Raw genomic sequence first — 22,254 nt, 5'->3', positions numbered from 1 at the left:
TTTGAAAGATAGTTTTGCAGGATACATCAATCTGGGCTGGAAGTTGTTTTCTTTTGGGACTTGAAATATTTCAATCTCTTCTTGACTTGATGGTGTGTGTTGAGAAGTCTCTTGTGATTCTGATGGTTTTTCCTTTATATCTTTTCTCTAACAACCTTTAATATTCTGTTACTGTGCTAATTTTTTTTTTTTGTTTTGTTTTGTTTTTTTTTTTTTTTTTTTGGTGCTGGGGATCGAACTTGTGACCTCACACTTGCCAGGCAGGGCCTACTGTGCTAAATTTCTGGGATCTTGATTATTACATGTCTGGGTGTGGATTTATGGCTAGCTGGAGTTCTATATGCCTTGCTTAACTTTATGTTCAGGTCTTTTCCCCAGGTTTGGAAAGTTATTTGTTATTACTTCTATAAACAGTATTATTTCATTTGTGTTGACCCCTGCCTTTTCACTAACACCTATCATCCTTAAGTTATTTTTCTTTGCGTCATCTTGCAGCCTTTGAATTATTTCCTGGTTTCTCATTATTTTTAAGAATCTTTCCTTTCACAATTGCTAGCTGCAAACCTGTCTTCAAGGCCTAAAAGTTTATCTTCAGTTTCTTTGAAGTGATTTTGCCTGTTTTCCAAATGGAGTTTTTAATTTCCTACATAGCTCTTTGAATCTACTATATCTATCTTATCTTGTTCATTCAAGGTTTCCCTCATTTTCCTATGTGCCTCTATTCTTTTATCCATGTCTTCTTTAGATATGCTCAGCAATTCTTTTATTATGTTTTTCATTTCTTCTTTTACCTGACATAGCATTTCTGATCTAATTTCTCCTCTTCTTCTTCTTCTTCTTCTTCTTCTTCTTCCTCCTCCTCTTTTTTCTTCCTCCTTTTTTTTTTTTTTTTTTTTTTTGGTACTGGAGATCAAACTCACAACGTGTGTTTGCCAGGCAGGTCCTTATGCCACTGAGCTAAATACCCAGCCCCAATCATTTCTTTTGTATCCTCATGACATTGTTTATTTCAGTTACCATCACTTCAGAAACTTCACATGGGTGACTTCCAATCTCTTTCATGTTCAAATCTGCTGGACTTGCTTTGCATGGGCTAGAGGCCAGAGACTGCCTTTTGCTTCTTCATTGTGGTACTTTCCTGGGTTCTTCCAGGCAAGCAGGTTGTGGGGTCCCAGTTACTTCCAATGTTTGCTGTCTACCCACAGTGTAGGGAAATGGGTCAGGCACCTAGATTTCTCCTATGCTAGATTCCCAGGACAGCACTGGGGTGCAGGGCTGGCTTCTCCAGACATGCGCAGCTACTCTGAGGCTCTCCTGATGCTGGAAGGTGCATGGTAGCTTGGCTTGCTTGTTCTTCCCATCAGAACTGGGTACTGGTCCCTGATGGTTTATTTTCTTCTTCTGGTATTCACAGTTCTTTGCTAATGTCTGTGGTGTATCCAAGAGAAGTATTGGGTATTGACCTGATCTTGACATCTGTGTGTGTCTGTGCACCAGGCTGCTGTCCTGGGTCTTACGGTTCGCTTCAGTCTTACATTCTTACAGCCAATCTGCCCTCCAGGATGCAATGAGTGAGGCTGAGATCACAAACTCACTGACTTCAAGTGGGTCCATCCTCTGGGATGGAATGGAGGGGCACAGAGCATGGACTCACTGTCCTCCACCTGGCCTTCCCTCAGGGATGGAACAGAGGGGCACAGAGCGCCAACTTACTGTCCTCCAGCAGGCCCACCCTCCAGGATGGAATGGAGGGGTGCAGAGCATGGACTCGCTGTCTTTTTGTGACAGCATTCTTGTAAAAATGAAATTAAAAGGCCCAGTAGATGCATAACAGAGAAGTCTGAAAAGATAAAAACCACCTTTGGATACAAGTGAATGAATGGGGTGGGGAATTTCATTTGCCTAATATTTTTGTATTTGAATATATATATTTCATATAATACCATTTTCAAAAAACTTAATACATAAAAGAACCCTCTTCACATAAGACTGTGCGGATAAGCCTAGTTTTACTCTTTTTAGTGAATGTATAGTATTCTCTTATGTGGATACCATGATAGCTAATTGTGTGTCAACTTGACCAGACTAAGAAATGCCCAGGGGATTAGTAACACACCTTTGACGTACATCTGGATGAATCATCTACAGCATCGTGGGCACCGTAGATGATCCCTGGCACTGCTCCCCTGCCTTACTTCTGAGCCACCAAGAACTAAGCAGCTTTGCTACTCCAGCCTTTGTACCGTGATGGTCCTGCCTTACAGCCAGCTGACCATGGTGTGAATCCACTGAAACTGTGAGCCAAACTTACCTTCTTCTCCTATAAACTGCGGGTGTCAGATATTTGTCCTACCAACAAGAAACCTGATTAATACAGATATACAGGATTATGGCTCTGTAAGTCTATGGAAAACGGTTATAGTATAGAATCAGTGGGACACAAATTATCTTTGTTTATCCAGAGGAGGTGTCTTCTATGATGCTGATAAAAATGAAAGAAGCTACAGAAGCTTACACATTGGGAAGACTGTTACCACTGCTATCATCACAGTTCCACTTTACTTTAATGACTCTCAGTATCAGGCAACCAAAAATGCTGGAACCATTGCTGGTCTCAAAGTACTGAGAATTATCAGTGAGCCAATAGCTGATGGTATTACTTATGGCTTAGACAAAAAGGTTGGAGGTCAAACAAATGTGCTGGGTTTTTTTATTGTTTTATTTTTTGAGATGGCATCACCCTGTGTAATACAGGCCGGCATCAAACTCACACCAATCCTCCTGCCTCAGCCTCCTGAGTACTGGGATTACAGGCATGCACCACCACATCCAGAAAATGTGCTGACTTTTGATTTAGGAGGTTGTATTTTTGAAGTATTGCTCCTTACTATTGAAGATGGAATGTTTAAGGTCAAATCTATAGCTGGAGACACCCAGTTAGGTGCAGAAGACTGATAACCGAATGGTTAGCCATTTTATTGTAGAGTTCAAGTGCAAGCATAAGAAGCACATCAGTAAGAAAAAGAGAACTGTCCACTATATCTGTTCCTCATGTGAACAAGCTAAGCAAACCCTTCTACCAGCACCCAAGCTAGTACTGACACTGATTCCCTCTATGAAAGGTTTCTTCCATTACTCACACTCAGCTTGAAGAGTTGAATGCTGACCCATTCCATAGCACTCTGGACCCTGTGGAGAAGGCTCTTTGAGATACCAAACTGGATAAGTCACAGTTCCATGACATTGTTCTGGTGGGTGGTTCTACCTGTATCCCCAAGATCCAGAAGCTTCTTTAGGACTCCAGTGGAAAAGAACTGAGTAAGCCAGGGATATAACTCATCAGTTTAAGGGCTTGCCTGGTAAGTGCAAGATCCTGAGTTCGAGCCTCAGTAAAAAAAAAAAAAAAAAAAAAAAGAGAAAAGAAAAGAAAAAAAGAATAAGAGCATCAAACCTGCTGTTGCTTATGGTGCAGCTGTCCAGCCATTTTACATGGAGACAAGTCCGAAATATTCCAAGATTTGCTGCTCTTGGATGTTCTCCTCTCTCTGGTATTGAAACTGCAGGCAGAGTGGTGACTGTCCTCATCACGTGCAATACTACCACCCCTTCCAAGCAGACACAGACATCACTGCCTACCCTGACAACCAGCCTGGCATGCTCACTCAGGTGTATGAAGGTGAGCACGCCATGACCAACTATAACCTGCTTGGTGAGTTTGAACTCACATCTCCTGCACCCTGTGGTGTTCCTCAAGTTGAGGTCATTTTTGACACTGATGCCAATAGCATCGTCAACATCTCTGCTGTAAACGAAAATACAGGAAAAGTGGGGCTGGGGATTTAGCTCAGCGGCATAAGCACCTGCCTTGCAAGCAGGCAGTCGTGGGTTCGATCCCTGGTACCGATAAAAAGGAAAAAGACAAAAACAAAAAACAAAAAAAAAGAAAATACAGGAAAAGAGAAAAAGATTAGCATAATTCACAACAAATGTCGTGTTGAACAAGGAGGACATGGAGCATATCCATGTCCAGCAGGGAGAGAAATAGAAAGCTGAAGGGACAAGGTGTCCTCTAAAAATTCACTGGAGTCTTATGCTTTCAACATAAAAGCAAATTCTGAAGTGAAGTTAGCAAAAAAAAAAACAAAAACAAAAAAACATGAAAGCAATTGCTGAAGACAAGAACCTTCAGGGCAAGATCAGTGAAAAAGATAAACAGAAGATGCATGGCAAGCATGATGGAATTATCAACTGGCTGGGTAAGAATCGGACTACAGAGAAGGCAAAATCAAAACATCAGCAGAAGAAGCCAAAGAGTCTGTGATCCCATCATCACCAAGCTGTGCCAGAGTGCAGGCGGCACACCTGCAGGAAGGTCTGGGGCTGCTCTGCTGGACAGTTCCTCTCTCAGGTAGGGGAGCTCCTCTCCAGTGGTGCTTCCTCAAGGCCTACCACTGAAGAAGTGGATCAAGACAACTTTAAGTATAGATTTAGCATTGTTCCACACAACAAAACATTAAAGGGCCCAAGTTTGTAGCAAATTCTGAGGCAGTTTTTAAAGTTTAACTGCTATATAAAGTATTGGGCCTTCTCAATATTTGAATATGGAACATGTACACAGGGAAAAGACAACACTGTACTTTATAAGTACTATATTATAAGTGGAAAATGCAATGTCTTCAAAAAACTATTTAAAATTGGCATCATTTAGGAAAAAAACAAAAACCAACTATGTCTCTATACAATAAAACCACAAAGATTACTATATAAAAATAGGGACAGGAGCTGGGGATTTAGCTCAGCAGCATAAGCACCTGCCTTGCAAGCAGGCGGTCGTGAGTTCAATCCCTGGTACCGGAAAAAAGAAAAAAAAAAAAAAGGGACAAATCAGGTGTGGTGGCACATGCCTGTAATCTCAGCACTCAGAAGCCTGAGGCAGGAGGATTGCTGCAAATTCAAGACCAGCCTAGGCTACAATTTGAGTTCAAGGCCAGCCTGAACTGCATAGGGAGACCTTGTCTCAAGAAGACAAAAAATGAGGGCAGGGGACAATGGTGTATAGAAAAGAACACCAGCAAAGTAATTCATCTTTTGTGTTAGAAGAATTATAAAATTTTTCCTTTCCATATGCAACATTACCAAATATAGCTAGGAAGGTTACATTTTTGCAATTTTCTCATTAGGGGATCTATAAAGTCTGTATCATTTTTTTTAAAAATCTCCTTTTCAAAAAGGAAAATAGGTCCTTGGTTCCAGAGTACTTGCTTTCCATGATAAAGGGTCAATTCTGTTGACAACCAACCTAAGATAGTTTCAGCCCAATCAGCAATCCCCAAAAAACAGTGCTACAATTCAGCATTCATCACATAGCTTCATGAGACATTTTGGGGCAAGAGAAACAGAAATATTGCTAGTTTTCCTTGGGCTTTTAAATAGAATTGTCTATATAAATGTTTATTACTCAGAAATATTTATAAGTATTTATTTTGATGAGTTACATTACATGATTTACTAATGAGGAACTACTATATCCTAATCACCTGAAAATGTAAGACATCAAGCAGAGGCAAGTCTAACTGAAGGAAATGAAACTGAAAACATGGAGAGGTGATTCTTGGGCTTTGTTAGTAAAAAAAAAAAAGTTCACTTTTTAACTTCTAAGGAAATGCAGACAGTAGTCTAAGTGTTACAAATTCTTTAGTAGGACAAAGTCTAGCCATCCAACTTCACTAGTTAAGTATTTAGGTCATACTAGCAACCTGGGACATTCAAAATTCTGAACACAGGCAAGATCTTTTTTTATTCTCATTTCTAAGATCACAGGAAGACCTGGTAACTAAAATTGGCTCTCATGTGGAAATCAGCAATTTATTCATTCCATCAGTTTTTTTTGTTTGTTTGACACATCCTGCTTCACAAAATAGCCAATTGTCAACAGGCTGATGTCCTATTTCCTTAGAATGACTGCTGCTCTGCTGAGAAATACAGTATTACCAGCCAAGTACGGTGGTGGACCCCTGTAATTGCCAGCACTTGGGAGGCTCAGGCAGGAGGATCACTATGAATTCGAGGCCAGCCTGGGCTACAAAGTCAGTCCAAGCCATCTTGAACTACATAGCAAGACCCTGTCTCAAACACAAATCAACAAACAAAACACAATAACAACAAAAACCACACAACTAAAAATAGTACTATCATTCTAAGTGACCAAGCTCTTCAATGGAGGCTGTTTGATTTAGAAACAAAATCAGGTCAGACTCCATTCAGTCTCAACTTATAGAACTCATGTAAACATTGTCCTATGGATCTGGTTACTGTGAAAAGGCATAAATTAAAATCTAATTGTGGGGGCTGGGGAGTTAGCTCAGCGGCATAAGCGCCTGCCTTGCAAGCGTGCAGTCCTGAGTTCGATCCGTGGTACCGATTAAAAAAAAAAAGAAAGTAACTAAAATCTAATTGTGATGGTCTGATATGATTATAACAAAGATAACCAGGCAAAGTGATGTGTAATCTCAGCACTCGACAGGTTGAGGCAGGATTGCTATGAGTGGGTTCGAGGCCAGCCTGAGCTACATAGTGAGACACTGTCTCAAAAAACAAAACAAGACCAAAGTTAAAAATTATAACAAAGGCCTGCCTGGCAAAGTGCGAGGTTGTGAGTTCAATCTCTGGTACCAAAAAAAAGGAAAAATTATAACAAAGAAGTGACAAATGCAAGGAAGAAAAAGAAAGAGAAATCAAAATCACATCAGCAACACTTACTGCCTTAATTATACTATGCTTAATAGCAACACAAGCATCATTAGCTAAGCGTCTACAATATACAAGTCACTACATGTTATTTATGACCCCCATCCAAACTACACTATTTTAATTCTGTGTATGTGGCAGGGTTGGAGGGATTGAGGACTGGACCCAAGGTCTCTGCGCTTAATTACATTCCCAGTCCATATTTTAATTTTGAGATAGAGTCTCACTAAGTCACCTGAGCTGGACTCAAATTTGTATCCTCCTTCCTCAGCCTTCCCAGAGAGCTAGGATTACAGGTGTCTAACCACAGGTCCAAGTTGCTTTGCCAGGCATGGTGGCACATACCTGTAATCCCAGCACTCAGGAGGCTGTGGCAGGATTGCTCTGAGTTTGAGGCCAGCCTGCACTACAAAATAAGTTCAAGGACAGCCTGAACTGCACAGCAAAACCCTGTCTCAAATAGACTAAATAAATAAATAAATGTCCAGCTTTATGCTCTTTTTTTAGATAAGGCACTTAGTCTCAATAAAACTTCGATCATGGTACTACACACCTGGAATCCCAGCTACTTAGAAAACTAAGGCAGGAGGCTTAGGCAAAAGGATTGCAAGTCTAAAGCCAAGCTGAGCTACACAGTAAGATTTTGTCTCAAACCAAACAAACAAAAAATTGAAAAGTCACTCTGATCATTCATAGCACTGTGAGATATTCACATTATAATACACAGAAGCCAAGACTGCTAAACGAAGAGTCACCTGTATCAGCTAACTAATGTACACTCCCTGTGGGAGGTATCCTACTGAGTAGAATCACAAGCGGGAGCTGTTCCACTATTAATGTGCACATTCGAAGGTGTCCTGCTGTGGAGACTCAGGATTTTTTCCAAATGTCACTCTGTGTCAGACAACTGGTCTCTGCTTGCTCTGATACTATACTAATTACTCTAACTTAACACATTTAATCATATATCGGGGAAAGTCTATGCCCTTACACTTCTCCTTATTCCATTACTCTTTTATTAAAGAAGATTCGCTTTGTCCATTGTGGAGGCACACACCTATAGTCTCAGCACTCAGGAGCTGTGACAGGAGGACCACCTTGAAGTTGAGGCTAGCCCGGATTACACAGTAACTTCAAGGCCAGTTTGAACTACATAGTGAGCTTGTCTCAAGGGGGAAAAAAAAAAAACAACCTAACCAACGCACAAAAAGAATATTTGCTGTACAGATTTTTCTTTAGAAACATGCCACTTTGTCCTCTGAAAATGCTATACATCATTAGGAATAAGGCATTTTTTCACTACGCTGAGCCTTCCCATTCACGAAGCAGTGCATCCTTCAAGACATTCACGTCCTCATGCCTAGCCCTCTGCTATCTGACCCACATAGGTCAATTTATGCCTGTTATTCCTTGCTTTTATGGAGGAGATTTCTTTATTCCAACTTTTAGTTACATTATTATACATTTTAGTCAGCAACTTTATTTACTTTTTAATGACTATCAAATATTATTCAGGTACATGTTAATCAAGCCATCTGTAAAATGTAGTAATTTTTGCTAGATTTACACTACTTTTAATAAATAAGGGAAACAAGACTAATCCACAAAGATTTCCAGCTCAATCATTTCTCTTATAAATGATATAAGTCATTTATATTTCTCAATATAAATATCTATGAAAGTGATTTGAAAAAACTCCTATTTACTGGATAAAAAGTTCAAAATTATCATCAAAGCTACCATTATTTACACTTCTACCTGTAGTAGTCAACCTTTTTCAAGTCAATGTGTCTTTAAAGTGAAACGCTGCCAGGTGAAGTGGGGAGACTGAGGCAGGAAAGGATTCCTCCCAAGTCACAGGTCAGCCTGGGCTGCATAATGAGTTTCAAGACCAGCCCGGACTACAAAGTGAGTCTCTGTCTCAGAAAACTAAAACAAAACAAAACAAACAAAAAGACCTAGGATAATAGTAAAGTTCCAAATTACAGATTAAAGGTTGTACACCTTTTCCTCAAAATCACATACAAAATATTGTATCCCGTTGTCCTAGTAAGTATGGATCCCCTGAAAATCTCCAAGACGTTAGCTCTGTTTATTTCTGTCTACTTTGGTAGAAATACAAGAAAATGTCTCTGAACTATGTCAAGCACTTTTTTATGCTTTACTTTTGTGCGGATTGGACTGAGGGGTTCCTACCTGCTAGGCAAGCACTCCACCACTGAGCTTCGTCACCACCCTTTTATTTTGTTATTCTGACACAGCCTCCAAGTAGCTGGTATTACAGGCATGTGCCACCACACCTGGCATTCCAACACTTATTTATGACTGTTTCTGTCATGTTTTTCAAAACCTAAAAGTCTTCATGTTTAAAACATTCATTGAAAAGCAGTACAATCAATATAAAAAGTAGTTCTCTTTCCAATTTGATGTGTTTTGCTTTTACTTCATCTGATTTAAGGGGAAATCTCATTTACTTAGTATATTTTTTCTCATCATTTTTCTGTAATTGTCTTAGGTTCGTGCTACAGACCAAACATATACCCCCTAAAAGTATGTATCAGGATCTTAATAACCAAGGCAACAATGTTAGGAGTAGGGCCTAAGCGGAGGTGCTAACATCCTGAGTATTCTGGCTACTTGAAGAGAGATACTGCTGCTGTGAAAAGGAATTTGGGGAATGGATCAACCCTTTCCCAGCTTTCTTTCACAAGTGAAGGCAAGCCAAGAAGGTCGTCAATCATCAGGCTGGCTGTACATGTCTACAGTACATGTCTACAGTATTGGTACATGTCTACAGCCCCAGCACTCTGGAGAATGAGACAGGAGAATGGTCATGAGTTCAAGGCAAGCCTAGTTTTCACAGTGAGTTCAAGGCCAGCCTGAATTACATAGTGAGATGCTGAGATTCTGTTTCAAAAAACAAAACAATACGGCCCTCAACAGGTGGCAGGACAAGGTGCTGCTCAGCCTCCAATACTATAAGCAGTAAATTTCCTTATTTTTATTTTTATTTTTTTGACATGGGGTCTCACTATATAGATCATAATGGCCTTGAACTTACTGTGTTGCCCACACTGGTTTCAACAACTCATAACAATCCTCCTGCCTCAGCCTCTCAAGTGCTGGTATTACAGGTGTGCACCACCACACCCAGCCAAACAGTAAATTTCTGTTACACATTACCTACTTTCAGGTACTCTGTTACAACAGCACAAAAGAAACCAAGACAACATGCCACTTACATACAGCGGGTTTTTTTGTTTTTTGTTTTTTTTGGTGCCAGGGATCAAACTCATGACCTCGCACTTGGCAGGCAGGTGCTTATGCCGCTGAGCTAAACCCCTCACCCTATACAGCATTTTAATACAGGAATTTTCCTCATGCATCCAATGAATATCTGTTGATGCATGATATTCATAGATACTGATATTACTCACCAAGAACCTTTAATTCCTTTCAATATACTGTGATAATAGATCTGTTTGATTTGTCCTTAATGATTTTTACAATTACAATTATTAACACATACTGACTGTACAAGATAATGGGTTTCATTATGACATTTTCATACATACATATAGTGTGCTTTGATGACCTCCACTTCCCATCTGCCTCTCTTTTCCCCTCCCTCTCTTCTATTCCCTCTCCCTTCCCTATTAGCAGCCCTTCTACTTTCATGTTGTCTTTTCTCCCACTATATTTCATGTGAGAAGAGACATGCAACATTTGACTTTCTTAGTAATACATATATATAATTCATATATATACGCATATACATATCCATCTTTTTAATTCCTTATTTTTTGGAGACAGGGTCTTGCTTTGTAGTTGACAGTGGTCTTAAAATCACAATATAGCTTGGGTTGGCCTTGAACTTGTGACAATCTTCCTGCCTCAGCCTTCTGCGTGCTGGGAATACAGGCATACACCACGCCCAGCCTATGATCCCCTTAAGTATTTTCCAGGTAATTGTGAAGACACAACCCCTCCCTCTATACTATGTCTTTAAGATAAATTCCAAACTCCCTCTTGAGGCTTGTAAAATATGACAAGTACAGCCCTCCCCAGCCTTATTTTCTCTCTTACCCGCTACACCCTAAGCATGATCAACTTTTTTAGTTCCTCTGCTGCTCCCCTGACCTGGAATGCTCATCTCTCTACCTACTCCTCTTTTTCTTGAAACACAACCAAGACACCATTTCTGTGTCAAATCATTCTCTAAATCCCAAAATGGGTATTGGATCTCCCTCCTGTATGATTCTACGCACAGACCACAGATTCTGCCACACTGAAAGTTATCTGCTTATATATTTGCCTAACTTGTCTTCTTATGTATAGACTTTAATGTGGCAGTGACTATGTCTTTCTAGTTTATTATGGCTTTTTAGAACAGAGCAAACTGTGGCTCAATAGATTTGGTTAAATAATTAAGTTCCATAGTAGGTATAGAGAGGAGACAAAAACAAACTTGTATCCTCCCTAGAGCTGCTAGGAAAAATAAACATTCACATGTATATTCTACACTTTGGATCTGTAATATACCCCAAAGGCCCATGCTGGCTTGGCCCCAGATGGACGCTATTGGGAGGGGGAGCCTAGTGGGAGGTTTTAGGCCATGGGCAGAGTACCCTTGATGGGATTATCAGACAGTTTCTCAACCTCTTTCTCTCTTGTTTTCACTGGCCATAAGGTAAGCAGCCTTGCCCCATCAAGTGCTCCCAACCACAATGTGCTTGCTCACCACAGGCCCAAAATTGCAACAGAGCCACCATGGACCAAGACCTTCAAAACTGTGAGCCAAAATAACACTTTCCTCCTTATAAGTGGATTCACCCTACATACCTGTTACAATAACAGAACGTTAAGAACAAGGGCAGGATTGTTATAAACACAGAAAAATGGCAATTCAGTCTTCTTAGGGTAATATACAGAGTAAGGTGTCAAAATAATTCTTTTGAAAATGTAAAGAAAATATCAGAATTTTCACTTAAATATAATTTTAATTTCTATTTCCATAGTTGGGGTTTTTCTGGTACCAGGAATTGAACTCATGATCTTACACTTGCTAGTCTATGTATGTTTTCAGATGCACCTCACACAGCAACATGGTAAGTAGGACAAGCACGTACATAGTGACTCCCTTCCATGTTTTTACTGAGTAAAGACACTGTCTAAGAAGCAGGGCCTGCAGTAACTGGGCAGTACTGCCCAGTGAGTAATTAAAAGCAGAAAAACATTTGGTATCTCTGTCTTCATTTTATATCTGTCTCCTTTATTAATTTAAAAAGTTGAGTCCAGTTTCTGTCCAGCCCTGCACATAAGCAGGTTAATCATTTACAGTGTCTAAAAACTGGTAACACAAGTTTTATTAGCATTCTCTCATCCCCCCACTGCCAATCTTTATAATATCCATTCCAGACTCCCAAGAGTGGTATCTTGAATTCTCCAATCATTGTCCTGTACCTTTAGCCATCCTGAATTCCAGGAAAAGCAAAGCCTCACAGACATATTATCCCATGATAAGGTCACTCCCTCCCCAAGAAGCAGCAATTGCTTTACAGGAACCAGAGGGCCCCTCAATACATAAGAACTTCTCAGACGGCACCTGACAGAACCAGTCCTGATACAGTGACCAGCCAGACCAGGATTATCTACCCTGCCAGGTATACAAACTCCCCCACCACCCTTGCTTTTATTCTCCTTTTCTGTAAAACCTCACAGTTTCCTAAAACTCTGGTAAGAGCAAAATCATGAAAGCTTAAAAACCATTGTTCTAGTGTATTTGAGCTTGATTTTTATATACTCAAAGAATGAGCATCACAAATCCCTTTGAGAAGCTTATGAAAGCCAAAGACCAGTCAGGCATAGTGGTGCATGACTATAATCCCAGCACTCAGGAGGCTGAGGCAAGAAGATCATTCTTGAGTTTGAGGTCAGCCTGAGCAACACAGGAGTTCAGCCTGAAGTCAGCCTGAACTACATAGTGAAACTTTCTCCCCACCAAAAAAAAATTCCCTTGAAAATGAACAAAGCATATTTTTAAAGAATTTTTACTTAGGGCCAACGATATAGCTCAGTGGCATAAGTGCCTACCTGTCAAGTACAAGGTCCTGAGTTCAATTCCCAGTGCAAAAAATAACAAAACAAAAACTTTTCACTTCATGTTAAGGGTGTCTTTGCCCTGGGGTTAATCCACCATAAAGACAGAGCTAACAGCATAAGGGTATTTCTAAAGCCATAAGGGTAGTGCTAGGAGTAAAAAGGCTGCCAAAGTCCAGAGACCTTGCTACTCCTTACTTTCCGTCTTTTCCTCACACCCTACTCTGCCCTGCCCTCACAAAAGTACCTCATGTCTCCACAGAGGCTTGAAATTTTCAGTTCCTTTTGTAATTCTTAGAGTTCGGGTTCAATATTGGAGGTTTTTAAAATATACACAAGCTGCTAACCATTGTTTTTCAAGGTTTGAGTATGTGTGTGTGTTTGTGTATGGTTTTTCTGTGGTTTTTTTTTTTTAATTTTGTTTTTCATGCTATGGGTTGAACAAAGGGCTCCATGAATATACATGCATAGTACATCCCTAGTCATATTTTTCTTAATTTTCAAAAATTAACTTTAGTGCTCACTTCAGCAGCACATATACTAAAATAAAAATTAAATTTATATATGCACACACATACACACTTGAGACAGGGTCTTGCTATGCAGTTCAGACTGACCTTGAATTCACTAGGTAGAGCAAGCTAGCCTCCTGCTTTAGCCTTCCAAATGCTGGGATTACAGGCGTGCACCACCATGTCTGGTTTTTAGCAATGTTTTAAGTAATAACATCTGTGAAACCAGTTTTAATGTTCTAGTTATTATTTTTCTACCTTACAGCAAAATAAACACACACTTTAAAAAATAATGTCTTGAGGCTAGAGGTTTAGCTCAGCAGCATAAAACAAAAAAAAAGATTTTTTTTTTGTCTTTTTCGTTTTTACCGGTACCGGGGATCGAACTCATGACTGCCTGCTTATAAGGCAGGCGCTTATGCCGCTGAGCTAAACCTCTAGCCCCCAAATAATGTCTTTCTAAAGAGAGTCTACCCTCACCAATCTTTCTAAAGAGGGTCTACTCTCACCAATCACCAAGCTTTAGATCACATAGAAGACATACCTAGTCTCTGCAGTTTTGTAAGGTAAAAAATAATTTGGACATTAGTAGAAATTTTTTTTTCTTCAAGGTGAGGCTTAACAGCGTTTGATCCAGTCCTCTCATCAAGTGCCCTGTCACTGAGCTACATGCCTAGCCCTCATCCTCTCTTTGAACTCTTTATTTGTATTTTGTAGTAGTCCCTGGATGGCCTCAAACTTACTGTGTGGCCCAGGTTAGCCTCAAATTCATTATGTAGCCCAGACTGGACTCAAACTCAGAACTCTCCTGTCTCAGCCTCCTAAGAACAATGTTCTCATTTTACAGGTTAAACTGAGATCTAGGGAGGCTAAGTGATTTGTCCAAGATCACATGAGATGTTTAATGAAATTCACAGTTAGCACGCAGGTCTTCTAAAAGTTCAAACTGCTTTCCATTACATTGGGTCCCTTTAGGCCACATTAGAATGACACCGTATGAATAATCTTTCATGTTACCTACCTCACTCTTCCATTCAGATTTATCTGAACATGTTGCTTAAAATCTGGATATTTGGATGCCAGATATGCAAAGTCAGGAGGTTTGTCCTTGTATCTGTTTCTTGCATGCATTGACTTACTCAGAGCCATCTTTAAAAAAAAAAGAGAAATAGGAAAAAAAAGTCAGTATATTTAGTTTTTTTAAATGGTGGGGGACAAGTTGTGAATGCCAGGTCAACAGTTAAAGCCAACACAACTCTTCCAATCAAGTGAGAAAACAGAATTTTTTTTTTTTTTTTTTTTTTTTTTTTTTTGTCCTTTTCCTTTTTATCAGTACCGGGGATCGAACTCACGTTTGCTGCTTGCAAGGCAGGCATTTATGCCGCTGAGCTAAATCCCCAGGCCCGAAAACAGAAATTTTTAAAATGCACATAATAAGCACATGAAAAGATGCTTATGATGAGACATGCAAATCAAACTCACAGTGAGATATCACCTCACACCCACTAGAATAACAACAAAAATTACAAAACAGAAAACAACAAGCATTTATGAAAAAGTAAAGAAATTAGAAACTTAAAAAAAAAGAAACTGGGCATGGTGGTTCACGCTTGTAATCCCAACACTCTGGAAGCTGAGGCAAGAGAATAGCTGTGAGTTCAAGGCCAGCCTGGACTACATGGTGAGTTCAAAGCCAGTCAGGACTAACCAGTGAGACCCTGTCTCAAAATACAAAACAAAAAGAATAAAACTTAAAACCCTCATAAATTGGTGGGAATGTGGCTGGCTGAGTGGGGTGGCACAAGCCTGTAATCCCAGCACTCAGGAGACTGAGGTAAGAGTACCATGAGTTCAAGGCTAGCCTGGGCTACACAGTGAGTTCAAAGTATTAGTCAAAAAAACAAAAAAGAACCCAAACAAACAAAGTTGGCAGGAATGTGAAATGGTACCACTGCTGTGAAACAAAGCATACCAATTCTTCCTTCATTCATTCCTTTACTTATGTTTGACTCTGGGGGCAAGCCAAACAAAACCACAGGCATATGGGGAAAGATAGGTTACATCCATGAAGACAGTAGCATGGTCCATGCTAAATTCCAAAGAACCTTCCTGCTAAGGCCACTGTGCACAAAATCATATGGTGCTGTATCCAACAAGACTTTAGACTAATACAAAGTAAAGAAGATTGCTGCAAGTTCAAGGCCAGCCTGGACCATGTAGTGAGTTTAAGGCCAGTCTGTGAAACTGTGTCACAAAAAAAAAAGTGGACTTAGGCACTAACTAAAAATAAAAGTTCAAGCTGGATACAGTATTGCACACCTGTAATCCCAGCACTCGGGAAGCTGAGGCAGGAGGATCACTGTGATTCAAGGCCAACCTGTGTTACAAAGTGAGTTCTTGGTCCCCAGAACTGCATAGTAAAACCCTGCTTAAAAAAGACAAAAAAAAAAAAAAAAAAATCAACATGGAATTACCATATACTGTAATTCCACTCTTAGGTATATCCCCAAAAGAATTGAATGTCGGTACTAAAACAAAAACTTGTACATCAGTGTTCACAAAAGCCCTATTCACAACAGCAGAAAGGTAGAAATAATCCAAGTGTCTACAGATAAATAACTATACATTATATGGTATATACAGTATCCACCAAAAAAATTATACATTGGAAAGGAAAAACTTGTAGAATTTTTTTTTTTTTTTTTTTTTTTGGTCTTTTTGAGACAGGTTTCACTATGCAATTCAGGCTGACCTCGAACTCACAATGATTCTCCCGCCTCAACCTCTAAAATACTAGGTTAACAAGTGTGTATTACCACAACTAGCGCAATATTTTAACTATTGAGACATGAGAGTAACACAAGTTACCTTTGGCCTAGGATTGGGGATTTAGCTCAGCGGCATAAGTGCTTGTTTGGCAAGCACAAGGTCATGAGTTCAATCTCTGGTACCAAAAAAAAAAAAGTTATCCTAGGCCTCTATAATTACCAGAGGTCTCGAAGAGGTAGCTATTAGCCTCCAGACATTTATTAATATGGGAAATGGCTGAAGTTATAAATGTACAATAAATTACTACCCAGCCATAAAAAGGAATTAAATTCCAATACATGCTATAACACAGATGAATCTTTAAAACATGATGCTAAGAGAAATAAAAGGACAAATATTATATGCTTCCTTTTAATATGGTACCAAGATAAAGACAACTCATACAGAGCGTAGAACAGGGGCTGGGGATTTAGCTCAGTGGCATAAACACCTACCTTGCAAGCATGCAGTCATGAGTTCGATCACCAGTTCCAAAAAAAAAAAAAACAGAGAGAACAGAATTGGATGGGAAAGAACTAGGAGCCAAGCATTTAAAGGGCACAGAACCTTCATTTAGGACAATGGAAACGCTCTGGAGAGAAAGTGGTGAGGGCTGCATGTCAGTGTGAGTGTACTTAAGTCACTGTACATAAAAATCATTACATAGTACATTTTATGCCATGTATATAAAAATGTACACAACATAAATCTTTTTTTTTTTAATAAAAGGAAAAAAACTGTTTTCCTTTGAGAGCATCAGAGTGAGCTGGGAAGCTGGGGATTTAGCTCAGCAGTGAAAGCACCTGCTGGGCATGCACGTGGTCGTGAGTCCCATCCCTGGTACAAAAAAAAAAAAAAAAGAACTGGGTGAATGCAGAGTGAGCTGGCAGGGTAGCTCAGCAGTAGATAGCAGAAGAGTACATGCCTGGCATGTACAAGGCTTGGGTTTAATCCTCAGCAGCAAAAAAAAAAAAAAAAAAAAAAAGATAAGACCCTCATAGTGATAAAGGCAAAAGAATCTATAATCTACAGTTAGTTTTTACAGGGTCCTTGTTAAGATTAAATATTTGGCAGCATACTACAAAATCACTGAAGTTTGAAAAAAAAAGTTCTATTTCAATTTCTTTCATAAATTTGTGTCACTCCTAGATAGCTAAAAATAAATGAAAACACTTTGTTTCATCCAAGTTTAAAAGAAAAGTTAACATGTTTAGATCAAAAAGCAAAAGCTGAGGCAGGGATATAGCTCAGTGGCATAAGTGCCTGCCTGGCAAGTACAAGGTACTGAGTTCAATTCCCAATACCAAAAATAAAAATTGAAGGAAAAAAAAGAAAACTAATGTAGTTTCCTAGTAGATCTCCAGGTAGTTAGTAATTTTGTTTACTTAATTTTTGATTTGGTGTTGGGGATTGAATCCTAGGCCTCAGGTATGCTAATCATATACTCTACCACTAGGTATAGCCCTATCCCCTAGTTGGTATTTTCCTGCCTGGCAAGCGTAAGGTTATGAGTTCAATCCCCAATACTAAAAAAAAAAAAAAAAAAAAAAAAATTAGTATGTCTCTGGGTGGTAGGCAATTTTTTTTATATTGTTCTTTATATTCCCACTTTGGGAGGGGGAAGGTACTACAGTGGATTGAACCCAGGTACTACAGTGGTGTGAACCCTCACACTGAACTACATTTTTCTTTTAAATTTATTTTGAGACAGGGTCATGGTAAAACCCTAAATTGCCCAGGTTGGGCTCAAACTTGTCATCCTCCTGCCTCAGCCTCTCAGACTGCTGGAATTACAAGTGTTTGCTAGCATCCCTGGTTTAACATATGAAAGAATATTATGCAAGCCAGAAATCTAGCAGTCACCTGATAGTTCACTCTCTCTTACATCCAAGAAATCTGTGAGTTTTACCTGCTAAACATTTCAAATCCATCTCCTTTCCTTGTTCCCAGTATCCACTCAGGATAAGTTACCTAGGTTGCTAGAACAGCCTTTCAGTTGGTTTGCCTTCATTCACTCTTGGTCCCATCTTTCCTTGCAGTGATCACCTAAGTACAATCTCAGTTGACCTACCTCTTGTCTACTTGCTCAAAACCTTATTCTGCCAGGTGTGGTGGCACACACCTGCAATGCCAGTGCTCTGAAGGCTGAAGTGGGAGGATACACACAAGTTCAAGGCCAGCCTGGCTTACATAGTGAGTTGTCTTTAACAAACAAAACCTTATGCTTATCATAAAAATAGATTCCATTACTTCAGTATATATACTCCATCCGGCATGGTCTGGCTTTATGTACCTTTCACCATCTGCTTACTTCCTTACCATACACTCCCTTAGCTCTCCTTTCTGTTCCTCTGTGCTGGCCATAGAACTACTAAATAGGCCGTTCCTTTTGACTGTAGTCGTCATTCCTCCCCACTTTCAGCTGTTTCCTTTTAGACAAACTTCCATACCTGCCCTTCAATGATTAAGGTACCTTTTTTTCCCTTTATCACTGCTCATCTCTTTGATTGATATTTTGGAACAGGTGGTCAAGCCTTCACTACTGGAATACCCAGAGCCAGGCCTCTGCCCTAAAACTCTGATAAAAGAGTAATTATGTAAGCAACAAAAATGAAAGGTTCTCTAACACAGTGGTATATTAGGACACTGCACCATACTGAAGAAGACACCAAGACTTCACAGTTCACATCAGTGCACATGGAACACGTCACCTGAACTAAATGAAACTACTTTCAGTTCACTCTCTGCCATCTTAATTCGGGTCAGAGATGCAGCCAGTCTGGCCTGGAGGGTATCCTCCTGACTCAGGTTCCTGACTCATGCACCACCATACCTGCCAACTTTTCTTTCCTCTGAAACTGTGAAAAGTTGCCCAAGTATGACTTAAATTTGTGATCCCCATGCTTCAGCTTCCCAAAGTGCTGAGACTTGTAGGCATGTGCCACTGTGTCCAAATAACTAATGTCATTTCTTGTTTGTTTTTACTAAATAACCTTCTAATACAGGCACTGGATGATTAGCTGACAATATTCTATTCCTCAAAGTTTAGCCCAGTATCAGCCTTTTTCTTTTTCTTTTCTTTTGAGACAGGGTCTTGTTATGTAGCCCAGCCAGGCCAGCCTCAAACTGAAGATCCTCCTGCCTCAGCCTCCCTAGTGCTAGAATTACAGGCATGTGTCACCTCAACTCAGGTTGGGTGTCAACTTTTCCTCACATCAGCATTGTCACGTCCCACTTTTCACTAAACAAATCGACTTTTCTTGGTTCATTTTGCTCTAACTACATTGGCCTTATTGCTATTTCTCTTTCAAGTCTGACACACACATGCCTTTTGCACTTGCAAGAGTTGCTCTCCCTCTAGAAATACACTCAATCAAGGTGCCTTCACATTTGTCAGATCTTTGGTCAAATACCACCTCCTCACTGACATCTTTTTTGAGTACCTGATTTAAATATCCATTGAGTGAACACACTTCTCCTTTACTACAGTATTCTACATTGACTTTACCCATCTGGCATTACATTATTTTTTTTACATTTCCCTACCAGTAAGTTTCATGAGGAAAAATATTTTGTCTGTTTTGTTCACTGAGAATCCCAAAGCTTAACGAACAGACTAGTAGAAGAGGTATCCACATTTTTGTTGCCTGAAAGAGCAATAGAACTTATCTCAATGTCCAGGCCAGTGAAATACACCATCCTCTTTCTGAGTTAGCAGTCCACATCTCATAAAAGCTCTTCCTAAGGGCTAAAGTTTTTCTTCAGGGTTGCCTGAGTCAGCCGAGAAAACTAAAATAGTACTGTTGGGCTGGTAATATACCCAGCAGCACAGCGAATGCCTGGCAAGTGCAAGATCCTGAATTTGGGGCCGTGGATTTAGCTCAGCAGCCTAACTTATGTGCTGCCCTGCCAAGCAGCAGGTCATGAGTTCGATTCCTGATACAAAAAAAAAAAAAAAAAAATCCTGAGCTTGATTCCTGGTACCAAAAAATAAATAAGATAAAATAATATAAAGTAGTACTGTTAAGGTTGGCACTTCCATTCTTTGAGCTATCTTATTTCCATGCTTTTGTGTCCTGCGTACTTCCTGACCCTTAACCCGAAAGTACCAGTTCTTTTAATATGTAAGCCTGTAAAAAAAGAAAAGTCTAAATTCTGCTTTCAGGATGCATAATTCCTGGTCCGGCCTGGTGGCACACACTGGTAATTAAAGCTCTTACGAGACTGAGGCAGGAAAATCAAGGCCAACCTGGACTACAAAGTGCACTCAAGACCAGCCTGAACGACATGGCAAGACTGTCTCCAAAATTAGGTTGCTGATGACGAATAGAATGTCAAATTGCTTCTCCACAGACCCCTCCTACCTCGACCCCAACCTTGGCTTTCTGTCCTCGCCTTCCCTCACAAACCCCGGCTCTTTCCGCCTACCCTGCCACTGCCACCTGCCCAAGTCTTCCAGTCCTCCATGTCCCCATCTTACTCCGTTGGTCTGCCACCATTCTCTAAATATCACCCCCCCCGCCCGCCCCGGGGCGGGGGTTCCATACTTCCATACTACGCTCCGTTCTATTTGCCAGCTCCTCCCACCCACCCTTAATATCCCAGCACGCGCGCACACACAGCATCAGTCCCCACTCCTAGACCCCGAAACCAGCATCTCCGGAGCCTTTGACTCGAGGAGGAAGCCGGATGATTAGTGGTTAACTGACCCAGGACCTCAACCCATACAAAAAGACGTTAAGTGACCCACCTCTAAGGTGGATGCTTTTGCCCGATGATGTGTCTGGCGTGGGCCTGTACAGTCCCAAATTTTTACGTCACTCGCAGCGCGAAGCTCCTAGAAACGCAAATGCTACGATCCCCGCGCGCCGCCATCTTGTGAAGCCATCTGGCCTAGTGATTGGACAAGTAGTTCTCGCGAAACTCACACCTACCCTGAAGAAAAGAGCAAGTGCCGCGATACCTGGAATTTGACCGAAGGAGGAGGCGTGGTAGCTAGTGAGAGTCCTTTGCGGTGCGGTGAAAGACAGACCTGCCCCGCAATCCTCTGAGGAAATTTTGTTTTTGTTTAAGTACCTTTCTGGATCCCGCTCTAGATTTGACAAGTCATACTCTCTGGAGATGGGCAGAGAATAGGAGAATGAGGGAAGGAGACGTTTGTGTTTGATGCAGGCAATTGTTGATTTTTGTGGCAACAGGTCTCCCTTTAAGGAGGGCCGTATTTAATCATCACAGATAGATCTGTGAAGTAGGAAAAAGTAGCCTCATTTACAGAAGAACTGAGGATTATAGAAGTTAACTCATTTGTTAAATATCTTACATTTTGTGGGTCCGGGGATTTAGCGTCAGCGGCATAAGCGCCTGTCTGGCAAACACAGGGTTATGAGTTCGATCCCCGGTATTAAAAAAAGAAAAAAGAAAAAGATCTTACATTCAGATGCTATAAAGTCCTTGTTTCTTGATTTTCCTCACTTGCCTCTTGAGCTAAAAGCTCCTAACACATTTCCTTTTTGTTTCAACTCGGTTTCACTCATTTTTACCCTCCGCTAAGTAGAAAGAGCTTTAGTCTCCCCATTTTATAACTGAAACAGAAAGGTTAATGACTTTCCAAAGGCATGCAGCTAGTAACACAGAGCCCAAGTTAGGACCTAGGATCTCTTAATGTTTTGTTTTTTAAAAGTGAGTTGGAGGTATATTTCAGTGGTTTAAACACATAAACATGTGTTTTAGCATGCACAAGTTCTTGGCTTACATTCCCTACACCACAAAAACAAAACAGAACAAAAATGGCAGCCAGACATTGCTTATAATTCCAGCACTTGAGAGGCTCAGGGAGGAGGATCCTTGCAAGTTCAAGGCCAGCCTGGGCTACATAGTGAGTTCAGTGCCAGCCAGAACTACATAGGGAGATCCTATTTCAAAAGGTGGGCAAGGGGTTGCTCAGGACCTAACAATTAACATGAAATCGTTTGGCAAATAGTACCATAACCGTGTGAGATAAGGCATAAGGAGTGGAGAGTTGAGCTTTATGCAGAAGTCATCAATGGAAAAGCTGTTTTTGTGGGGTTTTTTGTTTTTTTTTTAGACA

The 22,254-nt window shown here is 40.3% G+C and overlaps 1 protein-coding gene across 1 annotated transcript in view; it reads right to left on the bottom strand.

Annotated features, from left to right (window-relative positions):
* The window catches only part of Mettl16 (methyltransferase 16, RNA N6-adenosine), a 75,751-nt gene extending 54,673 nt beyond the window's left edge, over positions 1 to 21,078 (bottom strand). The window contains exons 1-2 of the mRNA XM_003469674.5: positions 20,917 to 21,078; positions 14,380 to 14,507 (exon numbers count right to left, since the gene is read on the bottom strand). Coding sequence (XP_003469722.2) covers positions 14,380 to 14,507 — 128 coding nt within the window. The 5' untranslated portion in view covers positions 20,917 to 21,078. The remainder of the gene's footprint in view (positions 1 to 14,379; positions 14,508 to 20,916) is intronic.
* Positions 21,079 to 22,254: the final 1,176 nt, after the last annotated feature.

Source organism: Cavia porcellus, unplaced genomic scaffold, assembly GCF_034190915.1.
Source record: "Cavia porcellus strain 051 isolate PalLab524CR breed Dunkin Hartley unplaced genomic scaffold, mCavPor4.1 scaffold_6, whole genome shotgun sequence".
NCBI lineage: Eukaryota > Metazoa > Chordata > Mammalia > Rodentia > Caviidae > Cavia > Cavia porcellus.
This window is presented reverse-complemented; position numbering and strand designations above follow the sequence as displayed.